The 14,638-nt window shown below is 38.7% G+C and overlaps 4 protein-coding genes across 8 annotated transcripts in view; 2 read left to right on the top strand and 2 right to left on the bottom strand.

The window, feature by feature from the left end:
* Positions 1-6,909, top strand: part of LOC145237721 (uncharacterized) — a 52,378-nt gene extending 45,469 nt beyond the window's left edge. For all 5 annotated transcript variants that reach the window (XM_080100690.1, XM_080100687.1, XM_080100691.1 and 2 more), the window contains 7 exons: positions 613-795; positions 1,086-2,103; positions 2,727-2,906; positions 3,275-3,476; positions 3,897-3,981; positions 4,595-4,729; positions 5,977-6,909. In XM_080100690.1, coding sequence (XP_079956816.1) covers positions 613-795; positions 1,086-2,103; positions 2,727-2,906; positions 3,275-3,476; positions 3,897-3,981; positions 4,595-4,729; positions 5,977-6,010 — 1,837 coding nt within the window. In that variant the 3' untranslated portion in view covers positions 6,011-6,909. The remainder of the gene's footprint in view (positions 1-612; positions 796-1,085; positions 2,104-2,726; positions 2,907-3,274; positions 3,477-3,896; positions 3,982-4,594; positions 4,730-5,976) is intronic.
* A 376-nt stretch (positions 6,910-7,285) lies between these two features.
* Positions 7,286-8,945, top strand: LOC145238629 (copper transport protein ATOX1-like). The gene is made up of 4 exons (XM_080101861.1): positions 7,286-7,365; positions 7,923-7,972; positions 8,386-8,467; positions 8,529-8,945. The coding sequence occupies exons 2-4, from the start codon at positions 7,967-7,969 to the stop codon at positions 8,651-8,653; spliced, it is 213 nt and encodes a 70-aa protein (XP_079957987.1). The 5' UTR covers positions 7,286-7,365; positions 7,923-7,966; the 3' UTR covers positions 8,654-8,945.
* A 51-nt stretch (positions 8,946-8,996) lies between these two features.
* On the bottom strand, positions 8,997-10,698 carry LOC145238628 (protein FRG1-like). The gene is made up of 8 exons (XM_080101860.1): positions 10,575-10,698; positions 10,228-10,367; positions 10,028-10,169; positions 9,856-9,970; positions 9,693-9,797; positions 9,320-9,442; positions 9,159-9,247; positions 8,997-9,091 (listed from the first exon to the last, which is right to left on the bottom strand). Exons 1-8 carry the CDS (start codon positions 10,631-10,633, stop codon positions 9,055-9,057), a joined length of 810 nt encoding a protein of 269 aa, XP_079957986.1. The 5' UTR covers positions 10,634-10,698; the 3' UTR covers positions 8,997-9,054.
* Positions 10,678-13,813, bottom strand: LOC145238627 (uncharacterized). Its single transcript, XM_080101859.1, has one exon. The coding sequence runs from the start codon at positions 13,629-13,631 to the stop codon at positions 11,283-11,285; it is 2,349 nt and encodes a 782-aa protein (XP_079957985.1). The 5' UTR covers positions 13,632-13,813; the 3' UTR covers positions 10,678-11,282.
* Between the last annotated feature and the right edge of the window lie 825 nt (positions 13,814-14,638).

Here is a 14,638-nt window from a genome sequence, read left to right as displayed (position 1 = left end):
TGAAAGAGTTGATTTTTTCTATTCCGCTCATAAAACTGGTTTTCATTTGACTTCAAGGGCCTAATTTTTTTATGTGAATTCCTACCTGGTTTAGTTACGTCTGGGAAACACCCAAACGTTTTAATATACGTTTTTGACGACATCGCTTCACATTTATGCGTTGGTGAACTTTATGTAGCATATGAGCTTCGCTATACATTATTCTGGAAAACGTTTGCCAGTGTTGCCAGGTATAAAGTTCTTACAGTAAACTTTGGTTAATCCGGACCCTTGGCCAAAAAAGTTGTCCGGATAAGGCGAAGATTTGGATTAACCGACGTCGATTAGTTTGAGCCATACCACATTACAAGTCATTCGTACCTCGAGTTTTGTCCGAATTAGGCGAAGATTCGGGTTAACCGAGGTTTACCGTATTTCAAAAATATATAAACCCCCTGAGATACCATAATAAAATCCTATATCAATGATGGCATAAGCATTTGCCGAAACGGTTGAATATTAAAGCAAGTCGCTTTGTACGTCTATTTGGGCCGTAATTGTCCCCACTAAACAGATGTACATTGTTCAAAATATAAACACCACTAAAAAAATATTTGTGATTTTAACTTTTAGATACATGTGTCGTTTCCTTGACGAAGTGCAGCGTCACCATAACGTTAACAAAATGGACATATCAAATCTTGCCATGGTATTCGGGCCCAACATAATGCGGTCAAAACGAGACGACGCCTTAACGATGATGTCAGATGCTGGCCTCGTTCAACACGTCATGTTTCAATTCATCGACAATCATAAGTAAGTTACAATGTTTGCCTTTATGTGTGTGAAAATTGGTTTCCGGCTTTACTTGACCGTGTGTTGCGTTTAAAAGGCTACCGGACGCGAAAAAGCGAAAATAATTCAAATGTAACCGGCTAATTGTGGCTTATAGTTCGACGTTGCCACTTTAGTCCGTTGGCAACGTTCAATTTTTAACGCGTTAATGACAGTTGAAGCTTTTTTCGATAACACACTCGCAACACTAACCATAACACTTCGATAAAACGTGCTCCTTGCATTGTATTTAAATAAATGTGTATTTTTAGATACTTTTTCCCCGATGACGAAAAAAGCACGCCCGTGTCGTCATTACACTCCCTACCCGACGTGGCCATGGACGCCGCTGGGGCCGTTTCTTCTCCTGACGCTGGTATTGGGACTTTGACCAGTACCGCGTCCCCCCTTGGGACCCTGACCCAACCTCGTCACAACACCGACGACAGCGGAACGGGGTCAATGGGACCAACCCCGGAAAGCACCTCAAAACGCACCCCACCCGTACCCGTCTTACCCCCACATTTACGCAACAAGCCAAATAAGCCTTTAAGGCGAAAGACAAGCGGCCAGGGTCTTACGCCAAGTAAAAACGGGTTAAATCCTGGGGAGCAAGGCGATATACAGAGGAAGTCTCTCTACGACAACGTCACCGCTTCGTCCAATGCCAGCTCGGATGTAGCCCCGCCCCACCACGCCTACTTTCAGGCGAACAACGATTGGCGGTCGAGCAACGAGAGCGGTCGCGACGCACCCAGCAGCCGCACAACCTCTGTTGCAACATCAACAAATGCGCCAGAGTCTTATTACGTTAACAACCATAGCACGCCTTCATCGCTTACAAACGCTACGCCAAGATCGTCGACTAATGCCGTCGCAGGCAGCGTCGGAGCACCAGAGTCTTGCCATTCCAGCCCCAATGACTACCCGCCATCATCTAGAAGCGTTCCACCCTCCAACAGAAGACGTCCGTCTCGAAAACACCGTCGAGCTAACGGTTGCGCAACTGATGAAGAATCTAACACGGAATCAGTGCCTCCAGATGACCGCGCATTTTCCACGCTTTCCAGCAAACGAAGTAGTTACCAGAACGAGATAGATTCAAGTTTGCAGCACGATAAGAAGGTGATTCCGTCGACGAAGGGAATCCGCCCAGACCTTAGTGCCGCTATAAACCGTCTTTCGATGGATTCTGTAAGTGATGAAGCATCTTCTGCGTCTTCAGCTCCTGCGGTTCCACCAATTCCGTCGCGTCCGCATAGAAAGAACAAAAAAGCCGGCAGCGGACAGGTAAAATTTAAAAAATGCACATTTCATACAAATGTACATAGATTATGACCTAAATGTTTGGGAGACCGGCCTGATTAGCTATATATACGCCTTCAATGTGCCTATAATACTGTGATTTATGGATAAGTGTGCCGTAATCGCCGTAAATGTACATCTTAAGATTATGGTCTGTTACTATCTGTTTTTACTCGACTATTGCAAGTGTTGCGAATTGAAATATCACCCTTCCAGACTAGTTGCCCTTTTATGTATTATTCCAAACTAAAGTTTTGTGCTGGATCTAAAGCAATGTTTCTTATTATGATCGTTAAACCAGACGGATTAGATTTACCCCCTTTTCAAACAAAAAATGCAACTATGACGTCACAGTAGGATGATGCCAAAAATGATCTTCTAATTACCCCCTAAAAATGTCTCTGTCCCACGTAAAGAAGAACTAATCAAAGAGATAAAAAAGATTGTAGTAACGTTTTACATTGTCACCAACAAGAAGGTAATGCGCCTGGTTTTAAAAATTCAAGGCGACACGTGGGTAATCACCATAAACCGTCTTCAAAAATGTTGCTTGTTCCAGTCTTTCTGCTCTATATCCCAAGTGCTTGACCATTTATCATTATACGCAGAACACAGGCAGCGCTAGAAACTCGAGAAGCGAGACTGAACTGACGTATCCAAGCGCTTGCAATGATGCGAATCCACTGGCGTCAAACAGGTCCTCCCATCTGCCATCTTCTACAGCCAACAGCGTATTCGGTTCAGCTCTGACCTACAAAGAACTCGAAGAGCAGGTCAAGGTTTTGCAGGTAATACCTTAGTTGTTGTGGTTCACCGATGTTTAAGCTGGTTATCTGAAGCCAAGGTATCGGTACTGATTTTGATTTATTACTGCGTCTGAATAACGGCCCAAATAGACGTAAAAAGCGACATGCTATATTGTTCAAACGTTCACTATTTGGGCCCTTATTTTCACCATTAAACTTTGTTTCTTAATTGCACAAAACATATTTCCACCACTTATTAAAGCATTAAACTGTTGTAAAAAGAGGTAAGTGGGCCTGGAATTGGGGCCCGAACCCTACAAGGCCGTTTTTATGAAACTCAAGCCCGAAAGGCCCGGCCCGACTTACAACTCTGCTGTTATAATCATTCTAACCCTTTATTTTATCTTTAGGAGGAACTCCGAAAACAGCGCATTGAACACGAAAAGCGTTCTCGAATGTTGGAAGAGCATTACGTCATCAAGATGAAAAATTCAACTTCGTTATACTCCCCATTCTCTCAAACTGCCAGTTTGCCTGGCTACCCTAACCCACAAAGTCCGAGTTCCGTTAGCGGGTCGGAACCTCAATCTGCCCGCACTGGAGTCCTTGATGGTAGGTGTATATGTATAAAGTTGTTTTTATTGGTGTATTTACAAGTGAAATATAATCAGTTACAACTTCAACTGCTTTATTACAACATCATACTTTCAACAACTACAACATACAAAGTTATTGCTTTTGTAACTGATTTAATTTTATGGTTTTATATTTAACTTGTAAATTTGAAAATACACATATCGTTAATCAAGGGACCGTTATAGCATATTGTACACTAACGCTGAATTCTCGCAAACAACTGAACACAAAACACAACAATTGTATGTAAAAATCTCTAGTGAGGATTTCTAATTACGTTAGGCCGGAGACAAAATTATTTAGCTTAGAATATTTGTTTACATGTGCTTTGCTCGTTAAGGCTATTTATGGTAAATCGTTTTTGTTCTTTAAAGTGATGTGCGTTTTGCTTTCTAGATTCTGCGACCGATTCTGGCGAGCTGGGTAACCCATTGTCTCCTCTCAGTAGCAGATTGAGCCTCGATTCACAATCGGAGATAAGGTGTGAATTTTTGATTTTGTGAATAAAATCTGTATTGCTGCTTTAACAGCTTTTGTGCGCAATAAGCACTTTAAAACTTTAAGGCATTGGTTCCTAACCATTTTCGACCAGTTCCTCCATTAACAATTCAAAACGTTTTCATTACCTTCCCACTATACTACACAGTGGATGTTAAACCATACAAAGAACATTTAAAATTGGGCATTTTATTAACTTTACAGGTTAAAATCCCAGAGCTTACAACCTATTTACAAACTACATAAAATTTAAAGTGAATTTCTCTCTTGTGAGGAGTTCTTCCCCGGTTGGGAACCACTGCCTTTCGTCGTCGGGCATACCATGTGGCATGATTTCCCAAGATGTTTAAATATCATTTTGCGCTTTAAAATTACAGTTTTCACTTATTATAAATGCTTAATATGATCCTAAGTTACGTAAAGCCATTGCGTGAGCTCGAAATTGTCAAATCAGCAAACCGCAGAAGTAAACTGGTTTATCCCGGCGTTAGTTTAATCCCGGCGCCAATGGGCATAGAACGTGCCTTTTTGCTTGCAATCAAAATGTACTTGCGGCGACTTGATACAGCTAGTAATCGCCTTGCTGTTGAATCTAGGTATAAGGAGGAGGTTAAACGTCATGCCATGACCAAAATCCGTTTGAGAAATGCTGAACGCGGTCTCCAGCAAGCTGAGGAAAGGAATAAGCAGCTTCAAAAGGAAATGGAAGAGTTTTTCCACACGTTTGGCAGGTTTGTAAAATAAGCTCTGTTTAACCTTTTACGGTATTTATCATAAGATGGAAACGTTTATTTCCAGGTTAAAATCCTTGAGCTTTTCTTATGTAGAACAAAATTTCGTTTATAAAAGCATTTTCAGTGTCTAAAAAGGTACCACAAATGGGGTGACAATTAGACAAGGCTAATGTAAGCCTCAATTTACTAGGTTTTATGATATTTGCAAGAATTGATCCCTAGATATAATGTGGTCGGTGCTATGTGCAATTTACAGCCACTTCAACACCCTTGTCATTCTATGTTAAACCTTGTTAAAAAGACGATGTAGGAACTCCATGTAGAGAATATGCAGAAAAGTAAGCTGCAGGCAGTGCGCACTGTTTCGACCAATGCAGCCTCATCAGTGCCGCTGGTGACAAGGGATAGGCCAGTGGTTTTTAACCTTTTTGGTGTGGTTTCCCACTAAAGTCAACCACCAACCTCGAATTTCCCATTTGTTATTTTTAATATGATGTTTTGTGCCCCACGTTAACAAAAAAAATTAATCTTTAAATGAAATAATCTCGTGAAGCGATTTGGTCTTGACCTTAAAGGTATACTGCAATCTCATTTAGATTAAATAGTGCTTCTGTGAGAGATTAAACTTTTTGGAATATTAAGTAGTCTCTTCTGCTTGTATTAGTCATTTATTGCATCACAATCAACCAAGGAAAGGCTTTTATTAGCAAAATAGCAAAGTCATTTATACTTTTAGTCTTGTCTGTGATGTAACAAACGCGGCCTTTGGATTTCTATGTGTCTTGTAAACCTTGGTGAAATTAATCTTACATGTTGTTGCGGAAATTTTTTTGTAAAGTAACTTTCAACGGTTAATTCAAAGCCGGATTCGACCGTCGGGCCCGAGTTTGGTTACCCGACGTACATAATTTCCCCATGAAAACATTGAAATTTCCCACTAGTGGGAAATTTCCCACCGGTTAAGAACCACTGGGATAGGCCATATTGGCTATGGTAGGCATCCAACGGCATTCCAGTTAGTTGGAAGTAAACGCTTTGCCACTCACCGAACAGATTTGATGAGACAGACCTTGTGGGTCGAAACAGTGAACTTTTTGCAGCTTACTTATCCAAAAAATAACTCAATGTTTCAGTGATAAAGAAAAATATTTGCGAAAAAATGGTGTGGTTATGCAGAAACATTTGCAAATTATGATAGCATCGTTTTTTACACTGAAAAATAACATGTATCCTTTCATTTCTAGCATGATGAACGTGGAGTCACCCACAGCCTTCTGAACTCTCCCGCGTGCCTGGGCAACGGAGACCTGCAGTCGCTGGGTGGCAGCCGTGCGATCTTATCCCCAACTTTTTTGACCCTATTTATTCCTGTGTGAAAAAAATTACCACATGCCGCTCACGCCCATATAATATACGCATATCGTCCGTGCAATCGTCGTATTTACCTTTTTATTGCTTTTGCTGCATTGGACTCTCAAGTTCCTAATGGTTTTTGTATTTGGCTGGTGTCCTGCGCTCTCGTTGTGAACTGAGGCAGCGACCTTTTTGCTGTGCTCGCCTTGTTCGTACTGTAATTGCATGTTGCTGTTAATTGTAACAGACACAAACAGTCGTGATTCGATTTCCACACACATTCATTCATCCTACTTTGTTTTCTCGTTCTGTTTAAATGAAGACTCGTACCAGTATTTTCAGTTTCGATAAAGACGAAATACCCTTGTTTGTGTGTATTTTTTGGCATACGGTTTTTGCTAATCATTCCACTGCTCGCAAACTCTATGGCAGAAACGCACAATTAATTGTCTTCAAGCCAGGTATTGCTCTGGCCATATACCGCTGTTGCCAATGCATTGTTTTGACAACCAGTATAAAACTACCGACCCTACCATGACCACATTCCTTAATGTACTTTCGTGATGGCGTGATAGGGTAATTTTGGCCCGTGATTTAAAGGAGCCGTGAAACTGTGATCAGAGGCGTCTCGTTGAAATGAAACTCGCCTACTTCACTCTCCACTGTGTGGCGCTGTGCAGCAGCTTTCTCGTAACTGATGGCCGAGCAGCTCGGATCGTCGAAAGCAGTTTCTTTTTCAGTGTTCGTTTTGTTTTCAAATTTCCCTTTCAGTTTCGACTTGTTTTTTTCGTTTTCAATAAAGATCCTGCACGACGGAAAATGGATTTTTCGGTATGACTATTTATATTGTGAGGCAAGTTTTGGAAAGAAATAAGTAGACATGGACATCAGTGTTCAGTTGAACCTGTTGTTTCTGTGTTGTAATAATATGAGACAAGCTGCAGACAGTACACACTGTTTCGACCTATAAGGCCTCATCAGTGCAGCTGGTGACGAGAGATAGGCCGCTTTGGCTATGGTAGCCATCCAACGGAACTCTAGTTTGTTGGGAGTAACATGCAAAAAAAGTCATGCCACAGCCTATTCTGTTTGATAAAGATTGTTATTTATTGGCTTGATGCCTTTACACTGTGAGACTTCTGACAAAACAACCCCAATTTGCCAATCAATCGTGTAAATTAGTATTTCGTAGATATAACTCGTTTAAATTCGTGGCATAATAACCGCAAGGGAATTCCCCGGATTTTTTTTCCAGAGAGTAGGAATTCAGCAAACAAAATGTACGGTAACTTCCTTGAATATTATGGAATGTACACTTTGTAATATTACGAACACCCATACGGATTTATTCCGTGAGCCACAAACCGTAAAACTGCATTTAGGATTTTTTCAAAAACTTGACCGTTGTTTAAATTCATGGTATTGCTGTTTGTTTATTATTTATTCACAAACCTGTGCCAAGTTTTATTTTACGGAATGGATAGTGTGCATATTTTTGTTGCCCAACAGCACTCATGTGATATGATATTTTGATGTAGGGCAGGGGTGGTGTGTGCCACCAGTAGTACAGAGCAAGGGATGACTAGTGTATAGGTATTTTGGTGCAAATATAAAGTTTCTGTATTGTTCACAATATTGCTTAATAACATTTTTATGACTACACAACTTGGTGTGAAATAAACCTCAGAAGGGGTATCAGTCACTGTTGCATCTTTGAGTTTTCATAACCACTGATACCACAACTATTTTCGTACTTCCTTTTGACATGCTACTTGGTGTTTTACATGTTTCATTTTCTGGTCTTCCCAACTTCTAACTTCCCTTTATTGTGCTTTAGCATTTACAGGACATTTAAGAAACAATTCGAGCTGTAGTGACAAAATGCCGGTAAGTTTTGTAGCATGCAGAACAAGTTTTCTATCCACTATGTCTGCTGGCTAAAATATTGATTTTGTTTTGCAACAAATGTGTACTCTAATGCTCCATATGTCTTTGCTGAGCTAATAAACAAGCCCCCCAAGCATTACCGCACCAAACTGAGAAGCATTAGATGTGTGCTATGTTGCTATACATCTTGTTCAGATCTTGGAATTACAGCCAGTTTCATGCCTTCTTGAAAAAAATGATATTATTGCAGAAAATTGATTTGAACCTCTTAAAAAGACAGACAAAAATATAGATTTTAGTGTGCATATAATTTGTGAGTAATGCACTATTGCAGAGTTAGGGAAAACATTGTCTGCAATTAAAATTTAAATTGTTCTACTGAAAAGGTTACTGTATCTATTTTTACTTTGCAGACCCATGAATTCAAGGTTGAAATGACATGCAGTGGATGTTCTAACGCAGTTACAAGAATTTTAACGAAGAAGCTTGGAGAAGGTTTAAAATCACGCTCTTTGAATCATTTCTGTGTCAATAAGAATGTGTTTTTTACTGGCAGGTGCAAAGTTTGATGTCAATTTAGATGACAAGTCAGTAACAATTGACTCAGATTTATCCATGGAAGAACTAAAAGAAATGTTAGAGAAATCTGGAAAAGCAGTGACCTACATTGGTGTAAAATAAATGCCTAAAATTGCTATCTGTACATACTTACACAAACCAAAGATAGTTTGTTAATTTTTTGTTGTTGAACTGATTACACAATCATGCAGTTGTTTAAAATTTTAATTGAACTATTTGTTTATGTGTGTGCCAAAGATGCACTTGTACTTAAAATCTTTCTACCCAAAGTAATAAAAAAGCCATGTTTATGAAAATATTTGACTGCTGTGTAAATTACTATGATCTGTCTACTCGTTTTGAACTGTGTCATATGCTTATAAAAGTGATTTATTATAAAGAAGTACTACTACTACATTGTGACACTCAACTCTGTTGTAGCAAAATAAAGATAATACAAAGCAAGGCGGGCAGTACAAAGTGTATTGAATAAAAACAAAAAAACAGGGCGTAGCAAGTGTAAATCACATACAGTAACGGTCAGATTTCATTTTTGATCTCCTGAAAGTAAAACAAAAGTGTAAGGCAAATCATGTAATACAAGCACAACTTTAAATGTTTGACTCACCTATCCAACAATGCCTCGTGTAACAAACCATCAGTCTTTGCTTTATCAAGTCGGTTTGCATCTTCTTCAGAAAGCCTAAGTTTTTGATCCTACACAAAAAAGCATTATGGTTCGACAATAAAGGCTAGTAGATTGTAGCGACCAATGCTACTACACCTTACCTGCCAACTTTGAAATTTCTTTACATAGTTAACTTCACACTCTTTCATGTTTAAAACATTTTTTTCTTCCACTGGAGTGTCATCATCTTTTTTGTCGGGAGGTTTTTCAGATATTGAACGGATCTACACATAAATATCTCATAAGCGAGTATCGCCCATCCAGCAGTTTTATTATAAATAATCGACGTTTCAGAGTCCCATACAAGACAGCTTCATTAGGATAATGGCATATCTTAAAGACAAATCTCTTATAAAGCAACAAATGCTGGATGAGCAATACTTGATTATACAGTATGCCTGGCAGCAATAGCTTATTTAATAAATATCTCATGTTATTGAAAATAGCCACACTGAAGCTGTTTTAAAAAAGCACCTGAATGATTTCTTCGGATCCTGCACTTCTGCTTGTTGCAACAAGATCACCTTCAGAATTACATGATACAAAACACCCATTAGGTGCCATTAAAGCAAGTTTGTCCTGCAGAAGAATTGTCAAATAAGTTTGACCTCATGGATAAAAAAACTGCATTCCTTACTTCTTGAAACACAGGCTCCCATTGTTCTTTTATACTGATTGCATCGCTCACTCCAACGATTAGATTTTGTCTGTCAACACTTAAATACTTACCAAATCCAGTTTTCAAAGCAATTCTGCAATGTAAAATAGTAAATGAAGAGTAGTCCTTAACCTGAAATGTGTTTACCTACTTTGAGTCGGACACAACAACACATGTCAGCTGCTCTGGAAGGTCTGGACCATCTCCTTCAGGTCTTGGAGCCCCTAATGTGAACATTCCATTGTCCATGGCACATACATATACATGTTTGCCCATTTCAATTGCTATTGTACCTACGAAAATCATCTGTTTCAATTGAAGGAGATATTATACGCTCAAACAATATTAAACCTTTGAATTCCTCAATTTTTGTGGCTTTCCACCATCCACCATGAGATTTTGTGTCTTGTGCAATTTCTTCATCTCGTTTTTGTTTTTCTTTATCTTCTTTTTTGTGCCGCTTGCTCTTTTTATGTTTCTTTTCTTTCGTCCTGAAATTCACAAGTGTGATTTGCAGATGGTTAGGTACAAAACAAACTTACTTTCTAAATATTTGGAGCAAAAAGATAGAAGCCAGTACTTGGGTGTAAAACATTACTATTTCTATTGTCATCGTTATTTTCACCTGACGATAATTGTCAAAACATTGTTATGTTTTACACTCAAATACTGGCTTGTATCTTTTTGTTAAAACTTACTTTCGTTTTTCTCCTTTAAAGACTAGCTTCGATGTTTTAACTTTCTGGTAATCGCACATTTGATTAGAAAGATTTTAAAAGGGTAATAAACTATAAAGTAATATCTGTAGAAGAGAAAAACACTCATCATCTAAAAAAGGATGAATAAAAAAGAAACACAGATCCGCAGCAAAAAAATCACAAGTGCAAAACAGCAACTGGTTTTCTCAGTTGCAAGCACATTTCATGTAGTATTTTGATAACAAAAGCGTAAGTACATATACAATAGTGTAACACAGTCATTGTGAGTGAAAGCTAGCATTGTACAGATATGCAACATCAGGGGTCGGCAACCCCTGACACGCGAGGTGGTTTTTCATGGCACGCGAACCGATTTGTGGGTTTGTATTAAAGTAACAATTTAACCTGTTACACTGCTTGTTTTCAGATTTTATCATGTCATTGTCATAAAATTCAGCCTTGCATGCACAAAACACTCTGCTTTCTCTTTATTATTGATATCTGCTGGCACGAACCACTATTATTTAGAAAAACGTTGGCATGCGAGTTCATTAACACATGGAAATAACAAGTAAACTGGCATGCGTCGCCTAAAAGGTTGCCGACCCCTGTGCTACATCTTAAGCAAATGCCAAAATGTTGAAAAGAACCTCGGTGAACATAAAATTTGCAACACAAGTGGTTTGGCTTATAAACACTGGTGGATAGTCAGTGCAATTTGTATTGAAATGTTTGACTAGATCCTGATGTTATTAAAGATTGAAATTGGTGTTGATCGCTATTTTCTTGTGTTGTGTTTGGTGTGACAATCATTATTGTTTTTCCAGCATTGTCTGAAGCACCAGTTTCTTCCTTTCTGTGTCTTCTGTTGTGCAACCTCAGCTCCACATACTGTCTGAAACCTTTTCCACAAATATCACACACATATGGCTTTTCACCAGTGTGTATTCGTATGTGTACATGCAGATTCTCCCTTCGGTTAAAAACCTTATTGCAATATTGACAGGGATACTGTTCGTAGTGAGTGCGCTGATGTATTTTTAAGCGGCGTTTTTTTACAGTTTTGCCACACACATCACACGACACAATCTTGTTTTCCTGCAAAATCTTCTCAGGCCCTTTGGAGTGCTTCTCCATGTGTTTCTTGATATAGTACTTTAGCACCGTTCGTCCACAATCAGGGCATGTTACCCTCATGTCCCCAAGAGCATTTTTGATATGATACCGATCCATATGGGTTCTGAAAAATGTATGCAAATGGATTGACTTTTCAACAGTAACACAAAGTTTGCAATTCATGTACAGGCATTTGAAATTTATACCCCGTGTTGAGCAGGCAATGGCATCTTTTGCCTGATTGTACTGAACTTGCAAATGTTCTAAATATTTAAACATTGGCATTTTCTGGCGACAGTCAGTGCACACTGCATCTGAGTGCCACAATGAACTATTATTTGTTGCTAAACTTAGGTCAGCTGGAAGGTTATCATTTAATGACACACGACCGGGGTTCGTCACAAGAACATCTTCGTTATTAAATTCAGTGCTGAAGTCAATGGTCCTGTTTTCCATTCCAGTGATTAGTCCTGAATTGGATTGGCATTCTTCTCCTGATTTTTCCTGTCCATTAAAGTTATTAATGTATTTTTGTAGCACCTGTTGATTGTTATCTGGAAAAGGTCCGTAATTGTGAGCTGTTTGATAGTGGGACAGCTGGTCACCTATAGGTATTAGGCTGGCACAAATTGCACACTGTACCACTATATCTGAGTGTTTTTCAAAGACATGGACACCAAAGGCCATTTTTTTAAAGAATACCTCCCCACAACATTCACCAACAACTTTTTTGAATGATTTTGCGGAGTAAGATCTTGAAGAGCCCACTTCTCCATCATGGTGTGTAAGCCTTGGTCTTCTTCTACGCTTAGGCAAATCTATTTCAGATGTCGGTACTGGCTTATTTTTGCTACCTTTTGGACGACCTCTTGGCTTTTTCGCCATTAGGGCCTTTTTTTCTTTAATGTTTTCATGATCTTTTAAGTGCTCTTCCAATTTTTCATTGCTGACGAAATAGCGATCGCATTCAACACACATACATCCTCGAGTCATTGGGTCTATGAAATCAGGATCATCTGGAAAAGAGTCGTCTGCATCGGATAAGTCATCACCATCGCTTGAAGCATCTGAACTTTCACCCGGATGAAAATTTTCATCAACATTGTTATCATTTTCACTTCCTGAACCTTCACCCCACAAAAAGTCTCGGTCCTGGTCCTTTGATTTTCCCATTCTTGCTAAGGGGGCTATATTTTCATTGTCAACTGAACCAAGTTCATCATCAGCAGACGGTAATTCGTTTAAGCATGATATAGTGACTTGACGTTCAGAGTTTTGGGAAATCTCAATACCATTATCTGGGCTTGTAGGTTGAGGAAAACTAGTTTCATTTGAAAACATTAGCAATTTGGCTAACATTCTTTCTTTAAAATCTCCGTTTTCAACCATTGAATCAATGACCTCTTGAATTTGCTTTATATTGAAGTCTTCCATTGGGGTAAATTTCCCTTTGTAACAATATTCTACAATATAGTCAAAACCTTGAGGCACATTTAAAACATTCTCAGTGCCAAGAAGCATTTTCTTCACAAGACTTGGCATTGGAGGGACTTCGTATTTCATAACCGGCATCACTTGAATGTTATCTAATTGTGCTATAAATGGTTTTCCCAAAAGGGCACATAGCAAGCCTTTATGAACATGCAAAACTTTTTGATTATTTGTACCTTCATTCTCTTGAACATTTCCAAACGATTCAACTTTAATAACAAGATCACAAAATTTGCTTCCATGGACCCTTTGGTAATTTAACTCATTCAAAACTCCTGTTAGCTTGCAGTGGTCTTGGACACAGTGGTTATCAGGTTTGGTTTCGTGATAGGTTGTGAGTAGTATATCTAAGAGCTGCCCATCAGTCATATTTAAACTGTCCTTTAAAGCATTCCATCTTATTATGGTTTTCTGGGCATTGGCCAACTCTTCAATCTTTTCAGCAGACATCAGTGTTTAAAGTGATTCAGCAATTTTATCATTCTAGAACCGAGCTTTCATTAAAAAGAAAAACAGCAGTTTGCTAAAATAACAACTCTGAAATCAACATTAATGCAGCTGCAGCAATTGAAAAATCCCATTCAACTTAAATGCAAACCTCAGTAGCGGCTAAATGCAAATGTGTTAACGTCAAAAAATTCTTTATTTTTTCAGTACGACTGCAATTTTTTGATATACAAGTTCCAACTTCAAACCATAAAGATAAATCGTAAACAATCACAAATAAAAAGTCCGGTTACGACTTTTATCTTTCCATCATCCGACTCGTGTTTTGTATCAAAAATGTTTTTTTTCGTAAGATATTTATGATTTTAAAATAAATCCCCAAAGCCAAAACAGTGCAGCTGTGCTGTCACAGACCAGTTTAAAGCATTACCTTTCAAGGTTACGACTTGAATTGAATACAATGAGCAAAAGAGTGAAGTGATTTTACGAATTTGTAAATTGTACTCATATGTTTCTCAAACCTTTCTGCCTATACGACTCTGTAGCCTACCTACTGGTTAAATAAAAAAATTGTGCTTCTGATCGGGATGCAGTCCGTAAGTTAAACAATTTATATTTTGTTGGATCAAGGCAATGGAGACAGAACATACGAAACATGACAAACACTCAAAAATGAAGGTGTGGTTTTAAGTAGAGATGTACCGAATATTCGGTTTGCCGAATTTATTCGGCCGAATCAGTCATTTTTGCAAAGATTCGGTTTCGGCCGAATAATTTGTTGCGATTCGGCCGAAACCGAATCTTTTACGAACATAAATTTAAAGCGTTAAACGTGTCTTCTCTGCTTATTAAGGTGCCACGCAATCTTTCAAAAGCCCAAACATAACGAAAATTGCGTTAATTTTTATCTTTTTCAACACATTGTCGTTTTTCCCAATGTAGTCAACAAAAGTATTTCATTGGGAGGTTGCCAATCATGCTTGAGGCAATTTTAAACCCCACAGAACTGA

Source organism: Phallusia mammillata, chromosome 7, assembly GCF_965637545.1.
Source record: "Phallusia mammillata chromosome 7, kaPhaMamm4.hap1.1, whole genome shotgun sequence".
In the NCBI taxonomy this organism is placed as follows: Eukaryota; Metazoa; Chordata; class Ascidiacea; order Phlebobranchia; family Ascidiidae; genus Phallusia; species Phallusia mammillata.
The sequence above is the reverse complement of the archived record's forward strand: the minus strand, read 5'-3'. Positions and strand labels throughout refer to the sequence as shown.